The sequence below is a fragment of the Drosophila innubila genome, assembly GCF_004354385.1.
Source record: "Drosophila innubila isolate TH190305 chromosome 2L unlocalized genomic scaffold, UK_Dinn_1.0 4_B_2L, whole genome shotgun sequence".
Taxonomy (NCBI): Eukaryota; Metazoa; Arthropoda; class Insecta; order Diptera; family Drosophilidae; genus Drosophila; species Drosophila innubila.
The window spans coordinates 4348125-4365290 of NW_022995372.1; the positions used below are offsets into that span (position 1 = coordinate 4348125).

Genomic DNA, 17166 nt, shown 5'->3' on the forward strand with positions numbered 1-17166 from the left:
TTAATACTTACGAGTGTTAAGCATATATGTACACATGAATAAACAAATGCACTCACGCCTTAATATCTTGAAGTATTGACTGTAATTATCGGAAATTAAAAGATAGCTCTAATCAGCAATTGCGATTTTTTATGATTTTTTTGTCTTCACAATTCCCAATATTCCTTATGAGAACAATAATAATCATTAATAATCAAGTATATAAAAAAGGTTCGGCATGGAATAAACAGTTTTATAAATTTTATACTTTTGCAATGTAATTAGAAATAAATGAATGAATCATAATTAAATGTAATATTATGTTAGATTCATTAAAAAATTGTCAAATTTGTTATTAAACAAATTTATCGTTTATTATTAATAATAATAAACGAAAATTGAAAAAATATGGCTATTTTGTTGCATTTAACTTATTTTCTTCAGTTTAATGAATTTTAAATATATAGATACTGAATTTTGGTAGACTCATTTTTCATATTGAAGTTAAATTTAAGCTTTTTTTGAACTTATCATAACATTTTAAAATCAATTTGCTGGCTTACAACATAATAAAACTTATCCGATCATAATTAGGAAAGTTATATAATATAAAATTTTTCCTTAGTCTAGACTCTAGAGAAATAGAATGAATATGGGTTCCAGGTAAAATGCTCGCCAAGATGATTAGAAATATTTATAATGCTCGTCAAGATAAATATAAATATCTATAATGCTCTTACAAACACTTACAGTATTTGCAAACTATAAAATGATAATGGAAAAATTTAACATGAAGATCGCATGTAACATTTACTCAAGTATTCGATTATTGGATTAGCATATATAAAATGTGCGAGACATGATTATGATGCGGCTATAACTGACCTAGCATAAAGTTCATTTAATAAAACTGTTTTCGATTCCAATATGCAAATTCATGTGACACACATTTTATTTCAGATCAACTTACTGTTTGTTATGCTCAAGATATCTATGTGTTAGTTTTAAAGCAATTACCTATGCAAATTAATTGGCGTTGATAACTAAATCGATGAGGTATTAACTAGCTAATTATTAGCTTATTAGTATAAATTAATGTCGGCCACAACAAATTTAAGTCTTTCAATTCGAACGCTTGTCTTCCGTAAACTGAAAACTTGTCAAATATTTGGGCAAAATACTAAGTTCCCGAATTCAATCCAACCCAAATCAGACCAGACTGTGGCTTATCAGCAGTGATAAGGGTAATTTGGAGGAATATAGGTACATATTTATAATCCATATAAATATTCTTGTTCTTAATACAATGTGTATATTTATTTTATTCTATTAATTTTGAGACAACGCGACAATTGTGAAATCACACACATTTAAAGGCGTGCGAAAACAAACAATTGACAGTAAAGTCGGGAATGCAATACTAACAGATACCCTGTAGAAGATTTGATATTCGTGCTACATTTTAATCTCAGAGCAATTAATGTAGCATACTTTTAGGATCCCACAATGCTTCTGCATTCAGAAAGTTTATCTTCAGGTTGATTTAGATTTAGATAGCTAAATTACAAGATATCATTTAGTGATTAACTCTTACTGCTATTCAAAACAATGCATTAAAATTGTTTATATAAATAAGTACAGAGTATACAAAAGTTTTGCAATTAGACTACAAAGTTAAGGGTCATAAAACTCGGGCAATGGCTTCTTATCAATTGCTTATCAATATACCAGTGCACAAGTAAGAATAAACGACTATTAAACTCATTTTAATTTTTTTTGTATACTTCTCATTATACTCTTAAATAATAAAACAATCAAGTGTGCGCTAATTGAAAGTGCTTGGCTGCGAGATACCCTATAATTGAGTTTCGCTATCTGTAATTGATCTTAGAGAAACAGTAAAAGAAACGTTTGTATATATTAATATTTTGTATTCAACATAAAAACCCCAAACTAATCAACCTGGTATTTATTGTCTGCCTGTCTGTTTATCTACAGAGAGTATCTACGCCAATAATGGTTGCTCTTTCCACTAAGAAATGAATTCTTAATTCTAAGCCGATCCATGTAAATTTATTGTATTCATTCCTTAAGCATGTAGACTTACTTTAAAATAATTTGTTAATCCTTTCACAGATTGCAAAACTGTTAATCTTCCAATAACAAGATATAGTCGATTTCAATATATTCCAGGGAATCAAACCGATACAAATATAGGTTACGGGTTTGGTTCCGGTACGTCCCGAAATTCCTATTTCGGGAAAAGGTTTTATTTCAGTTTTTTTCTTTCGGTTCCGGTATCAGTACCGGTACGTAACGGTACAACAAATCAATTTTGAAACATTTTAAAATTTTAGGATGTCGTTTTATATAATAAATATGACATGGAAATAAATAGCTAGACCTAGAGCATAACAATTTTTTAAACTAGTTTAAAAATATTTAAATGCAGAATGTATTTAAAGGCCAAATCATGACATTCCGCTTGAAAATCGGCTCAGTTTTGATCAAGCTATGACAGTTTGAAGTTGGTCAGACTTTGGAGCTACTCAATTTACAAGTCAAAACTTTTGTTAAATTTCACGATTTTTTACAAAAAAACGAAAGGTCTCAGAATCAAGTTTGAAGTGTTGTTTTATACTAATTACGGTACAAGGACTTGATTAAAAGTGAAAACTTGAGATTTAAAATTTTTAATTTTCGAAATTTCAAAGGGGGGACCCTTACCATCAAAATCAAATCGTGGTCGAAAATAATTAAATTTTCTACATTGAATGCAGAATGAATTTAGACCAAAATGACATTCCAATTGAAAATCGGTTTAGTTTTGATCAAGTTATGACAGTTTGAAGTTGGTCAGACTTGAGATTTAATTTTAAATTTTCATGATTTTTAAATGAAGGGTCTCAGAATCAAGTTTTAAGTGTTGTTTTATACTAATTGCGATATAACGAGTTGGTTACCATCAAAATCGAATCTTAGTCGAAAATAATTAAATTTTCTAAATGAAAAAAAATGGAACACAGAAAGAATTAAGAGGCCAAATCATGATCAAAATGACATTCCGTTTGAAAATCTATTCAATTTTGATCAAGTTATCACAGTTGGAAGTTGGACAACTCCTTGACCTAGCAACTTTACCACAACCGTAGGGGTTCTTGTTCTTGACAGAGAATTTTCATTCGGTTGCGGTTTCAGTTCCGGTACTAAAAATGAACGGTTAGTTTCGGTTAACGGTTCCGGTGTTATTCCCTGGTATACTCTGTTAATGATCCTTAATTAATTGTACGTTTTTTAAGTGTCTCTCTAAAGAAAGACAAACTAAAAGAAAGCCGATTGATCCCGCTATTTAGTCTAATATCAACAATAAATGTCGTGTATCAAATGTTTTACTTTCATTTGTTCTTAAGATTTTTCTTTGAATTAAATTCTTCGCATTAAATGAAATAACAATTTGAAATGGATATTTTTGAAGTTTTTTTTGTTTATTTATATTGATTTTATATATGCCCAATAATTATGAGTGATAATTTTGTACGTCTATTTTATACATCAAAATAACAAACAGGATTAGTTTGATTTTTGTTTGTTCATATTTTTTTTTTTTTTTTTGTATAGATTAGGAATGAAACTCATTACATGTGAGACTATAAACATCTTTAGACTTAGGATACTAATTAAAACTAAAAGATGCGACAAATGTGCACATATTTATAGCGTATATATATATATATATAGATATATTTGGTAAGTTGGGACGTCTAGTGCCGTAGCTGTGGCTCTCAAGGAATGCTGCTATTCCCGTATGCTTATAATGAAGTTAGGTAGAGAACTGCCAGGAATCGCAGAGGATGTTGACAACATTTTTGGACCTGGATGAGAACAGACTCTGCAAGACGGCAGTTCCAAATGATTTGTGATGATTCCGTAGATGATTTAGTGCTAAGCATTCCTTGTAGCGCGATTATATAAATTCATTAACTAAATGTGCTAGCTAGAATTACAATGTTACGATGAAGCTGTGCATTTTCCTTTTTTAAAAAAAGGATAGAGAGCGAAGGAGATTTCCATATATATAACTATATATATGGATTACAGAAAACATGAGTATTCTTTATGTTTATGTGCGCGTGTTTCCAAAATCTGGCTAAGATAGCTAATTGAAGAGTCGCTTCAATATACTCTGTATGGTTGCCAGGGACTGATCCTCAATCAGGAACGTGCGATGGTTGCCCTCTACTGTGTGCACCTCAACGGGTTTTGTGCAGACCTTAATGGAAACAAAAACAAGTTAATAAAAGAAAAAGATAGTTTTCTATCTATCCATCTCAACGCACCTCTTTAAGACGATAGTCCTCGTCCAACTTGGCTGAATTATCTGTTGGCTTGACCAGCGTGACCTTTGACTTTAGCTTCAGCGTTGGCTTATAGGTGTCGGCCAGCACTAGTTTCTTGTAGAACAGTTTAGCCGCTGTGCGAATCTATGTATTAGATTAAGATGGATTAGTCACTGTTTAAAGAAGAAGTGCGTGTGAAGTAACTTACAGTTTCCTCGGGCTTCTTAATTTCCACACTTATCATCTCGGCAAATTTCTCGAGTTTTTCCTCCCACGTGGGTATCAAGAGTAGCAAGCGAACCAGCTGTAAAAGAAGATTCAAGGTGTTATTAAGGGATAGTATTTTTAGAGTTTGTACTTAAAGAAACCTAGAATTTAAGACCCCAGATCTGATGTCATGACGTTAGGATAATAAACTCGCAAGCTATTCAAAATACAAGTGTCGTACAGGGTGTTTTGCAGTCGGGTTGCCTCGACTGTAGTATTTGCGATTTTACACTTACCGCCTTGTAGTCAATGTTGGCCAACACGATGCCAAAGTAGGCCAGGCCGTAGCTCTGTTTGCTGTTGTCGTCATCGACATCATAACGCTGCTTGAAGCTGCTTGTGAACCAGTTGACATAGGTGGGTGCTCCGTCCAGCATGATGACGCTGGCAATCTCGTTGGTCTCCTCGAGGAGGGCAGCCATCACGTACGTAAGCAGGCAGCCAAAGGAGTAGCCGGCCAGTTTGTAGGGTCCCTTGGGTTGCACTGTGCGCAGTTGCTTCACATAGAATCTCGCGGCCGACTCGATGGAGTCCATGGGCACCTCGTTTGTGAACTGCAGGCCGTAGGCTGGCACCTCCAATCTCTTGGCAAGGGGAGCAAGTGCCGTGGCAAATCCCTCAATGGGTGACATGAAGAAAATGGGCGTCTGTTTGCTATTTGCCGGAGCTTGTGTCTCCAGACGCACAATCTCCTCTGTGGGTATGAGATCCCTGGTGAAGACCACCTGGGTGCCATCGCCCAATGGACTGGCCGTTCTCGATGGCGCCACCGTATTGGCAACCGGCTCCGTTGTGGCAACTGACGCTGTCGCTGTGGCTGTGGCTGTCGCCGGCTTCACCTCGGCTCCTCCGTCCATTTGCTTGAGTGCTCCGAAGCTGAGTTGACGAATCTCTTGCGTGGACAGCACAATGTCAAAGTTACGCTCCAAGGTTTGCTTGATTTCCGCTCCCATCAGCGAATCCATGCCCAGATCGGCCAGGGAAGCGGCATCCTGAATGTTCTTGGTGTCACGTAATCCCAAAATATTCGAAATGGTGGAAATGAGACTAACACCTGCCGAGGAGTCGGATTTGCGTTTCTCTGCGACCACCATGGAGGCGAGCACGGGATGTGGTTGTTGCAGGAACAGATCGATGGTCTGCAGGCAAGATGGCATCCGTTGAGGCAATGTGCCTCCAATAACCGTATCATTGTCACCGAGGTTCTCCAGCACCAATCCCGTGTCTCCGATGGCGCCCCATTGGATGGCTGTGCCGGGGAAGCCACTAATCTGTCGCTGCTCGCAGATTCGCTCCATGGCTGAGTTGGCCAGGCCGTAGTTGGATTGACCAATGTTGCCACGTCCGCAGGACACGCTGGAGAAGCAGATGAAGTAGTCCAACTCGGTGCAAATGGTGCGGGAGTACTGATCCAAGAACTTGGTCGCTGTCACCTTGGGATCGGCAACGGTCTTAAAGTCCTTGGCCGTCTGATCCTCAATCAGAGCATCGCGCAGCACGGCGGCCAGGTTAAAGATGCCTCCAACCAGGGCCAACTTATTGCTGCTCTCCAGGAGCTTCTTGGCACCATCCGCTGTGGTCACATCATTGGTATCGATCACCACCTTAACGCCACGTTCCTGCCAGCGACGGATCATAAGTCCCTGGTAGCCGGTCTTCACTCCCGAACGGGAGGTAAGCACAATATAACGGGCACCACGGGTCACCAGCCAGTTGGTCAACTCCAAGCCGAAACCGCCGAGACCTCCAACCAGGATGTAGCTCTTCTCCGGATGCATATAAGTACGGGGAATGGCGTTGATCAGACGCGCCTTGGGCACCAGAGCCTTCTTGCCGTCCTCCTCGTCGCGCACCTTGATGACCACCTTGCCAATGTGCTTTCCGGATGCCATGAAACGGAACGCCTGCTCTACCTGCTTGTCGTTGAACACGGAGGTCGGCAGAGGCACAACAGCTCCGTTCTTGATGCCCTCGGCAACGAGGGATACCACCTGATCCTGCATTGCCTCCTCGCCCTCCATCACACTGTCGAGCAGAATGCCATGGAACGAGGTGTTCTTCAGGAACACGGACATACCCAGTGGACTGTTGTTGCTCAAATCAAATTTGCCAATCTCCAAGAAGCGTCCATTGAGTCCCAGACAGCGTACGGATGCCTGGAGTTTCTCCTCGGACAACGAATTGAGCACAAGGTCAACACCCTGTCCCTTTGTCTCCATCATGACCAGTTGCTCAAAGGATGTGTCTCGGGAGTTGCCAATGTTGCGATCCTGGAGCTTGGGGAAACGCTTCAAGAGGAACTCGCGCTTCTCCTTGCTTCCCACCGTGGTGAAGACCGTCAGTCCATGATGCAAGGCCACGGAGATGGCAGCCTGGCCCACACCGCCAGATCCTGCATGGATCAGGATGCGTTCACCCTTCTTCATCTGTCCACGGACAACCAGAGCGTAGTAGACGGTAGCATAGACACAGGGCACCGTGGAGGCCTCCTCCATGGTCCACTTGTCGGGGATTTGCCACATCATGCGCTTGCTGGCCAGACACGTGGTGGCCAGGGACTTGGCCGGCACCATGGCCATCACGACGTCCGGTGGTGTCACGTCCGGCAAACTCCAGACCCAGCACACAATCCTGCTCGGCCAAATCACCTGGTAGAGCATCGGCAGCCAGTTTTCCCGAGGACAACATCACGTCACGGAAGTTAACGGGAGCATAGTAAACGGTACAGGTCTCCAGATCCTTCTTAATGGAGCCATCCGACTTGGCGCCCTCGATCCACTTGAGGGAGGCCAAGTCACCCTTGACGAGAGCATTCACATAGGCATGCTCCACCTGCAGGGTGGCTTGTTGGGTCTCCAGCTTCAGATGACGGAAGGTGCCCCAGTTGCCGTTCTTCAGTACATTCGAGATGAGATCCTTCTCCAGCTGATTGGCGTAAATGGGTGCCGTCAAGGAGAACTTGTCAGACACCTTGTCCTGGACAAAGACCAGACGTGCCAGCTTGCCGCCATTCTCATTCTTGATGCAGGTCATCAGACCGACGGCGCCGAAGAGCTCCTCATTCTGGCACACCACATAGACGTACTGCTCCTCCGTGGCGGCTGTGGCCAGAGCCACCTTGAGGTCATCCACCCAGCTGAAGTTCTGTTCCGTGACCTGGACAACAATGGACTTGCGGGTCTTTAGGTCAACCCGACGACGTGCCAAGATCAGAATGCGAGTACCTCCGAGAGTCTGCTCCTGCACGGGCACGAAACCGAACTTGCCGAGCAAAGCACGTCCGGACTTGGTGTAAGTGGTTAGACCCTCCTCCAATATGAGGAATCCCGTGTCCCGGATGCTGGCAATGCTATTCTCCAGCGTTTTCGTATCCGGACGGGACAGCACATCGATGCCGTAGACAAAGTGACAGTTCTGCTCAACCGGTTCCTTCACAACATCCTTGGACACGACACGCACGCCGGAGTCACCCAGGGAGCTGGCAATGAGCTCCTCATTGTTGTTGGAGGTGACAACAGCGACGTCACCGGTGAGGACTGGTTCACCCTCGATGATCTGCAGCAGATGATTGGCCATCAGGACATCGGGATTGCGTCCGTTGGCGAGTTCCACACCCTTGAGTTTCACCGCACCACTGGAATTCTCAATGATGAGCTGGATGGCCACGTCCAAGGCATGCAGACGCGCCTTATCCGTGTTCTCGTTCAATTCCGTGGTATTGTTGTTGGCCACAAAGCTGTAGCGTTCCAATGTGGGAGGATTCTGTGTGCCAGGACGACGCTGAGCCAGCGAGGCCTTCAATCCCCGCAGCTCCACGCCACCGCTCTTGATGACATTGATGCTGTCATACCAGGAGACGGGCAAACCCACATTTGTCTGCGATTCCTTGCTGAGTCCGTTGATCAGCTGCAAATGCTTGAGGGGATTGATGACAGCCTTCTCAATGCGAGTGGGTAAATAGAGCTCCCGCAGATTCTTGCTGAGAATGCTGAACTGCAGCATTGTATCCATAAAGCTAACCCAATTCTCCACCCACTGCAAGTGTCCAGCCGAAGCAAACGTATCTGAATTGACAATACCACGGAAGATTCCGGAGTAATCGTAACCACGAAGACGCAACTCCTTGTAGACATCATTAGTGGCCAGCTGCTTGGCCACATTGCTGGCCATCTGAGGCTCCAGGGGCAGCTCCTCGCTGTCAATGCTCTCGGGGATGCTGATCTTTCCAGAGACGGCCAAGCTGCCGCTCTCACAGATCTCAAAGTTGCCGGTGCCGTCAAAGAAATTGATGCCGAACTTGACCACAGCGCTCTTATTGAGAATCGTGGCACGATGGAACACCAGATTCTCCATGACAACCGGCGTCTTGTGGAACTCGCCACCCCGCATCTTGGCGTAGGACATCCAGGCGAGAGTCATGTAGCCGGTGGCCGGGAATAGGATGCGTCCATCAATGGTATGGCCAGCGAGGAAGGCGTCCTCCTCCTTGGACAGATCCACCTCAATGATGGTCTCACCCGACGACGTTTCCTTGTCAAACTTGGCCACCAGCCACTTCTGGCTGTGATCCCATCCAATCTTCGAGTTCAACATGGGAGTACCACGACCCACGGGATAACTGATGGGACGCACCAGATTCAACACCTGAGGCTGAGCACCGGCGGCAAACAGTTTACCCACATTGGTCAGGAAGAACTCGACGTTGTTCTCATGTCCACGCTTCACCAGGCTCAAGTTGGTGGCCTCCGCACCCAGAGCACGCTTAAGAATGGCCTGCAGGAGACCATGGGGCGCAATCTCAATGGCAATGGCATTCTTGGGCACATGCTGCAGTGCCTCATGGAACAGCACCGGCGACAGCAAGTTGTTCACATGATAAGCAGCCGAAGATTGCATCGCAACTGGTGTTCCCCAGGCGGATTCCGGAATGCTGGTGCTCACCCAGCGTGCGGTACGGTTCTTGGCATTCGGTATAATCTTCTCCAGACTCTTGCGCAATTTGGGACCAGCGTCGGCAATGTATTTGCTGTGGAACGCATAGCCACTGCTGTTGACCGCCTTGGCGAAGACCTCCTGTCCGTTAAGCTTGGCCACGAACGCCTCGATGGATGCATCCGGTCCAGAAATCGTGCAGTTATCCTCGCTGTTGTGACAGACGGGGAAACAATCGCTGGGCACACGCTTATGGGCCTCATCCCAGCTCAGGCCGATAGCGGCCATCTTACCCTTGGGTAGCTGGGTGTCCAGGATGCTCTTGCCACGCCAGTAGGCAGCTAGGACAGTCTGCTCCGGGGTGAAACAGCCGTCGGCATAGGCGCAACCCAATTCACCCACCGAGTGACCGATAATGCCATCGGGATGGATGTTCAGGGAGGTCAGGAGATCGGTCAAAGCCACCTGCATGGCGGCAATCGAGATGAACGAGTTGAGAATGTTCTCAAAGCTCTTATCCGTGGATCGGGTAAGGACATCGATAAGATCGACGCCCTCGGGCTTTAGGACATCGGCGCAACGTTGAATCGTCTTGGCAAAGACATCGATCTGCATGAGATCCTTGGCCATGCTGGCCCACTGGCTGCCCATGCCCGAATAGATGTACCACACCGGACGCTTTTCATCGCTGGAATCCAGCACCTCCCGCTGCAGAGATCCCTTGTTGTTCACCACACTGTAGCCCCGGAAATAGTGCAGGGGAATGGGCTTGGAATGGATGTCGTTGAGGAGCTGCAAGTATTCATCATCATCAGAGTGGATTGCTGTGGATTCCAGCAACTGTTGGACGGCCTCAAAGGTACGGCCCGAGGCAACCACTAGCTTGGGTGCCGTATTCAGAGGAGTCACCGTCTTGGGCTTGGGATTCGATTTGAGAATGACGTGAGCATTGGCGCCGCCAAAGCCAAAGGAGTTGAGACCAATGATGCCACCATTCCATGGTAGATTCTTGTCCACCACCTTGAGGCGACCATCGACCAGACCGTATAGATCCGGATTGGGTTTGTTATAGTGCAGATTGGCGGGAATGACGCCCTCCTCCATGGCAATCAGGATCTTGGCCACAGAGCAAACACCCGAAGCGGGTTCCGAGTGACCCATGTTGGATTTGACGGAGCCAATCAACAGCGGAGTCGTGCGATTCTTGCAAAAGAAGTCCGTAATGGAGTTAACCTCCTGGGGATCGCCGACCTTGGTACCAGTGCCGTGGGCCTCCACATAGACCACTTCGTTGGGATTGAGGCCAATCTCCTCATAGGTTTCGCGTATCAAACGATTCTGCATGCTGCCAATGGGATACGTGATTCCCTGCTCCTTGTAGCCATCTGTATTGGTGCGCACATTCAAGATGGAGGCGTACACACGCTTGGCAGCCGATGTCCGCTGAAGTAGAAGGACCACACAGCCCTCGGAGCGTACATATCCATTGCCGGATTCATCAAAGGCCTTGCAACTTCCATCCGGACTCAACATGTTCAATCTCTTGAACTGCAGCGACATGGTTGGCTTCAGGATCAAACCACAGCCGGCGACCAAGGCATTATCGATCTTGCCCTCCTTCATGTCCGAGAAGGCCTGCTCCATCGCATACAACGAACTGGAGCAGGCAGTGTCAATGCTGTAACTGGGACCCTTGAAATCGAATGTAAACGATATACGATTGGCGAACATGGCCCTTGCACATCCAGTCAATCCATAGCCATTTACACGATCCGCATCATGGCACCAATGCTGCTCGGTCTCCGATGTGGACACACCAATGTAGACCCCAGTGCGAGATCCGCGCAAATCTACCGGATTCAGACCAGCATCGATAATTGCCTCGTGTGTCAATTCGAGCATTATCCGAAGCATGGGATCCATGCACTCCGCTTGCTTCTGATGCACACCAAAGAACTGCTGATCAAAGTTCTCCAGATCGCTCTGCTTGAGCTTGCCAATCCTGTCCGGCAAGCCATAAAGACCTTAGAAGATACAAGACAAAATATTTAGATAAATTATACATATATTTATTTTGGAATCTAAACTGAACTTAGATTGTAAACATCGCCAATGAAAACATTAAATTGTCGATTCATCGGGATAATTAAATATGTATTATTATTTACATGCAATTTCTACGAAAGGAAATGAAACCGATTTTCCGCACAAAATTTTCAAATATTGAAAAAAAAAAATGTAATTTTTAGTTCTTGGTTTTATTTTTGGATATTATTTATATGTCATTTATAGAGAAAAAAGTAGACGAATTAATAGATTCAAAGATTTTTTCTTACAAATTTTTAAATATTCTAAAAAATAGAATGTTGCTTATATTTCTTTGGTACTGTATATTTTTGGATATTAGTATAATGCAAATTTAATATTTTTTTTTTGGCAGATTTGATATGATCATCGATTCATTTTATTCCATTCATATTAAAAAAAAAACGCATATAATTAAAGTATCTAATAATCATAGATGTATCGATGTTTCGTTGTTTCGTTGTACATATTTATACATCACTAATTACAGTTTGCAAGAAAAACTAAAGTAAATGATAAAGGACTCACCCCGCTCCCAACGTCTAGGTTCATCGTTGACCATGTCGACGCCATCGAATAGATTCTGCTTAAACTCCTCAATGGTGGAACTCTCGGGCAGACGGCCGGAGAAGCCAGTGATGGCAATCTCATCGTTCAACAGGTGCTGCTGCTGCTGCCGGGACGCATAGTGTCCACCACCCAGGTCCAATTGGGGGGCAGTACGCGTCGCTGGCTCAGCGGTGATGACGTCATCGGCAAATCGGGCTGGCATCTTGTTGTTATCGGTTATCGAATCTTCTTTTTCGCAGTGGAAATTGGAGGTGCTCGGTGTTAGCTGCTCGTTGTTGGGCTTGGGATCCTCAAAGCAGTCAGGTTGTTGCGAATTTTGTTGCTTCTTATTGCGACGGCGACGGCGACGCAGCGCCCGTGCACTTTTACCGTTATTCTCTGCAGTCTGCGGGCTTTTGTTGTTGTTATTGTGCTTGACCGCAACAGCTTGCTGATCCACGGCTTTCAACAGCTTCTCGCGACTGCAAGAAAAAACCCAAATACCAACATAAATACTCTGTCTTGTTTTGTAATAAAAGTATATCATGAAGTAATATAGTTACTATGTTTACCATAATATATATAATCAGAAAATATGTATTTATAAATATAAGTCATAAACCAAGTAATTCCACTCTGTCATCATCTTATCATAAACAGTCGACTCCATGTCTTCATTTCCCAATTTAAAACAAAAACTATAAAAGCTATATATATCAAATTTAATACCTACTATAGATACACACATACCATAAAATTATTGGGTTTCTTTTATCTTTTCAATAATTTCTTTAGCTCCCCTAAAATATGTAATAAAACTGTTTCTCGACGTTAGATAAAAATGAAATTTAAATTTAGATACTAATATACTCAAAATTTTACAAATAATTTGAACTATTGGCAACACTTAAAAAGCAATTTGAAACTTTATTATTATGAGACGAAATTTATATTTTGTAAATTCTGTTAACAGTAGCTAACTTGATCTATGAATATTGATAAGACTTGCGCGTGGCATTTTGAGATACATTGCTTACTTTCATTGCATTAAGTAAAATTATAGCAGATTTCACTGAGAAAACAATATAACTGTAAAACATTTCACTAAAAAATAATATAATTTCCATGACTATTTTTTAAAATACTGCTTAATATTTTTTTAGATACATTCGTCATAGATACACTGGTGGCAAATTTGAGGGATCTAATGCTGCTATGTTAACATACAGTGTTTCTACAGCCGCTGTTAAAAGTGTTTACTGCTAACGCAAAGCTTTTTAATGTTTTTCTCTATGGAGCTTAGCAGCAGCAGCCCGGCCGGTCGTCGGTTGTACTGGAAAGTTAGTAGTAATTGAAAATCAGGTGATTTCTGGAGAAGCTGTGCGCGTGCATTGACTGCTGCCTGTGGCGTGATTAGTGAATGCCCAACTGTAGATGTACATGCATACATATATTATACGTGTGTATGTAATATATGTACATCTCTCTGTAGCAAGCATAACAGTGCAACGTAAAATATGTTAACATAGGAGTGCGCATCGCAGCTGACAGCTTACTCATACAAACAAACAAACATTGGGCACGCTGCTTTCTTATTCGCCGACAAAACTCGTACGATGTGCAGAATGAGAATGGCACAACAAAAGGAAAAGAGAATTAGGCAGTTAAAGTTGAACCGGTGGTTGGCAAGTTTGTTTGTATGCCAAATAAGACGAATAGCGCGCCACAAGAGCAGTTCTTACATACATACATACAGTGACTGACAGCTTTTTAGAATTTATCTTTTAATAAGATACAAAAAAAATTGATTTTTTTGATAAAGATAAATAAATAAGAGATATTTTTATTTCAAATTTAACAAATAAGATTTATTCTGTATTTTTTTGATTTTATAAATTAAAATAAAATGTAAGGCTTAGTCAAAACTGAGGTTTAAACAAGCTGTGAGCCACTGTATGTTTGTTTATATGTATGTATGTATGTATGTAGATGTGTGAGCATGTGTACATAGAAACAATGAAAACAATAACAGAAAGCTTTCTCTGAATATTTAACACAGCAGCTATACGTGCATAAAAACATATTTATATACTTATTAAGGTATTAAAACAATAATTGTGTTGCGTAGGTTATGAACACATGTATGTACATTTAAACCGATAACTTAGTACAAATGTACAGATGACTGCGATTAGAATAGGTTACTCAATTTTTTTTATCTTTAACACATATGCACCTAGAATATGTACATAAAATGTTTGCTCTGCCGGCAAAATCGTAAACCAAGGGTGCACACAGTCATGCATATACAATATGTGTTTATGTTTATTATAGAGGAAAGAGCGGCAAACAGTGAGGGAGCTTGCGATAGTAACAGAAGAGAGACGCTAACTTTTTTTCGGCATAATTTTGCACGACAGCCGGCAACGCACAAAACCACATATATATATGTATGTATGCTCTCTCTCATACACACGCAGCCACACACGCACATTGTGACATGAGCATGACGCCTGTTCATGAGCAATTTGTAGAGAGTGAGATAAGGTGGCGTGATTTCCTCAAGTTCAATGAAGTATAATTTCTACATACATATGTATGTACATATTTCTGTTAGTTTTAAGCGTCGTCATCTCTGTCTAATTTCGTATTGTTATTTGTTTTGATTCATTTTATTTGCCTATGGCAACAATCATTCGCATATCCTTTTTCTTTAATTACTTAGACAGCGTAAATATCTACATATATATAGATCTATACATATATATATTGATTATCAGCACTTTTGTGGCAACACAATCCGAAAATTGCGTCATTGGATACATAAACAAAAGTGTAAACAAAAGTGTCCACTACCAGTATTAAGTATTGAGTACATCCCCTCACACTTGCATTATTTATTTATGCACTTAGTTCTATTTCCACAATTATCGATTATGGGACACATTTGCACCTGCTGTTAAAATACAGTGTCACCAAGCACGCATCTATCGCCCACGCTTCGGGTCGTACGAGGAACGCGCCTCAAGTTCATTGCCAATGATAAGCGGGAAAATGGGGTGATTACCGCGAATTGACTCAGCATAGCGATAAGGCGATCTCCTTAGTCAAGTAATTGTTTTGACAAAATATGTATTAATGCATATACAGTGACTCCCAGATTATTTAAGCCACTCAATATTTGACTATGCTTTATTTTTAATGCTTAATTTAGATATAATATATTTAGGCCGGTTTTTCATAGTCTAGCTAAACTATATCTGAGAAATATATAATATTAGAAAGTAAAATTATAGAAGTTATAAAACGAAAGTATTTTGTTCAAACTATAATTAAAAAATCTGCCTTAAAATTGTATTTATATTCACTTTTCGTTTAAAATGTAATCAAAAATTGTATTATTTAAAGTAATAATACAAATTATAAGTAATATTTAAATAATAAGCTGAGAACCACAGTACCTAATTTATTTTGCTAAATAGATAGAATTTCTTAGTTTTTTTTTTTCAATTTAAAAATAACTGAGTTTCATTCGGCCTAAAAAAAAACCGTTATAGTTGGCTAAGATACTGTTTTGACGTATTACAAAAGCCGCTAATTTTATTTAAAAAAAAAAAATGATCTAGTTATTTTTTTTAATGTTTTTTATATTATACACACTATATGGTTTCTAAAAAAATACAATTATAAACAAATCAATATTCAACTATATTTAAAAATAAAAAAAGCATACATTTATTATATGTTATTTTGTGAGGTTCAGTATTATTTGTATAATCTGACCAAACAATTTCTAAACTAACTGTGTGCAATTGGTTTTAGTAGTCTTGATATTGTCTGTACGTGAAAGCAAATGAAATTTTCCAATCAATTAAGTCATCTAATTTTCCCTTTCTTTTGTTTGAAAGGAAATCGTAGAAATCGAACAACTTGTCAATTAGTAGCTGAAACCCTATCAAGTTCCTTACACTCAGAATGAAGCCTTTAAGCATTAGTTCATAGGAGTCGCAATTTGACCAGTTTTTTTTTTACTATTTTGAGACAATGGCAATATAAATTTTGGGGAATTTGGACTTAAGGTAAAATAATTAACAAAAATTTACTAAGGGAGGCTGCAGTTAAGCGCTGTATAATTTGTCTGGGTATTTAAAAAATATTAAAGTGAGCCCAAAGGTTTGAAAGGTCAACTCTTACATGACAGGTGTGAAATGAGAGATAAAGTTCAAATTTAGACCACTTAGTCAGCTGATTTATGGCAAACAATAGGACGGGAAATTTAAAATTCTACATTTTGGAATTTATCTTAATTTCAAGTTCAAATGCTAGATGGTTAAGTTGAGCTTTAAAGCCCGCGTTTCATCTTCACTAACACTAATACATCATTATTTTCTCTCCCTTTTGAACTCATTCACTCCACAATTTGCACACATAAAACTACATACATATATACATACATATTTATGTACTTCTCTATAGATGTATGTATGTATGCTTGCAGAATACATACCTAAAAATCAGGCGATTCCTCGACAGCTGTTTTGTGAGTCAACAGCAACCACTTGCCCCTGGGAGCTTCTCTCTGGTTTATGGGAGTGATAAAAGTCGATAGGAGTTTTGGGACAGTTGGTCCTTACTGTTGGCCAAAAACCATTGACAACTTTTAATTAACTCTTAGATCCAAAGCTGCAATGCAGATCTTAGCCAAAACTTTTGTTTTGGTCTATTGTTGGGCACTTTCGAGCACTTTTCGTATTTTCGTAAACGTTTGATTTATTTAAATTTTAAAATATTTTTAAATTCAAATTGCCATATACACTTTACTGAGTGCAATTGATGCGAAGCACTTGTAAATGCGGGGGTGTTGGGTGGTAGCGGTTAATGGCAAAAACTACCGTACAAATTTGCGCGATCTAACGACGAAATGTGAATAACGAATATTCGCGGCATCAGGTGAGCGCTCGCTTTTATACGACAGCAACAGCGGCTACAGCGACGATGGCGCAAAAGCTTCTCTTCT

At 41.1% G+C, this 17166-nt stretch overlaps 1 protein-coding gene across 1 annotated transcript; it reads right to left on the reverse strand.

The window, feature by feature from the left end:
* Positions 1–3443: 3443 nt before the first annotated feature.
* Positions 3444–17100, reverse strand: LOC117782084 (fatty acid synthase). Its single transcript, XM_034619029.1, is given in 7 exon segments — positions 3444–4249; positions 4317–4460; positions 4525–4620; positions 4820–7163; positions 7165–11539; positions 12129–12631; positions 16657–17100. Coding segments are annotated over 6 exon segments (7317 nt in total). The 5' UTR covers positions 12373–12631; positions 16657–17100; the 3' UTR covers positions 3444–4135.
* Between the last annotated feature and the right edge of the window lie 66 nt (positions 17101–17166).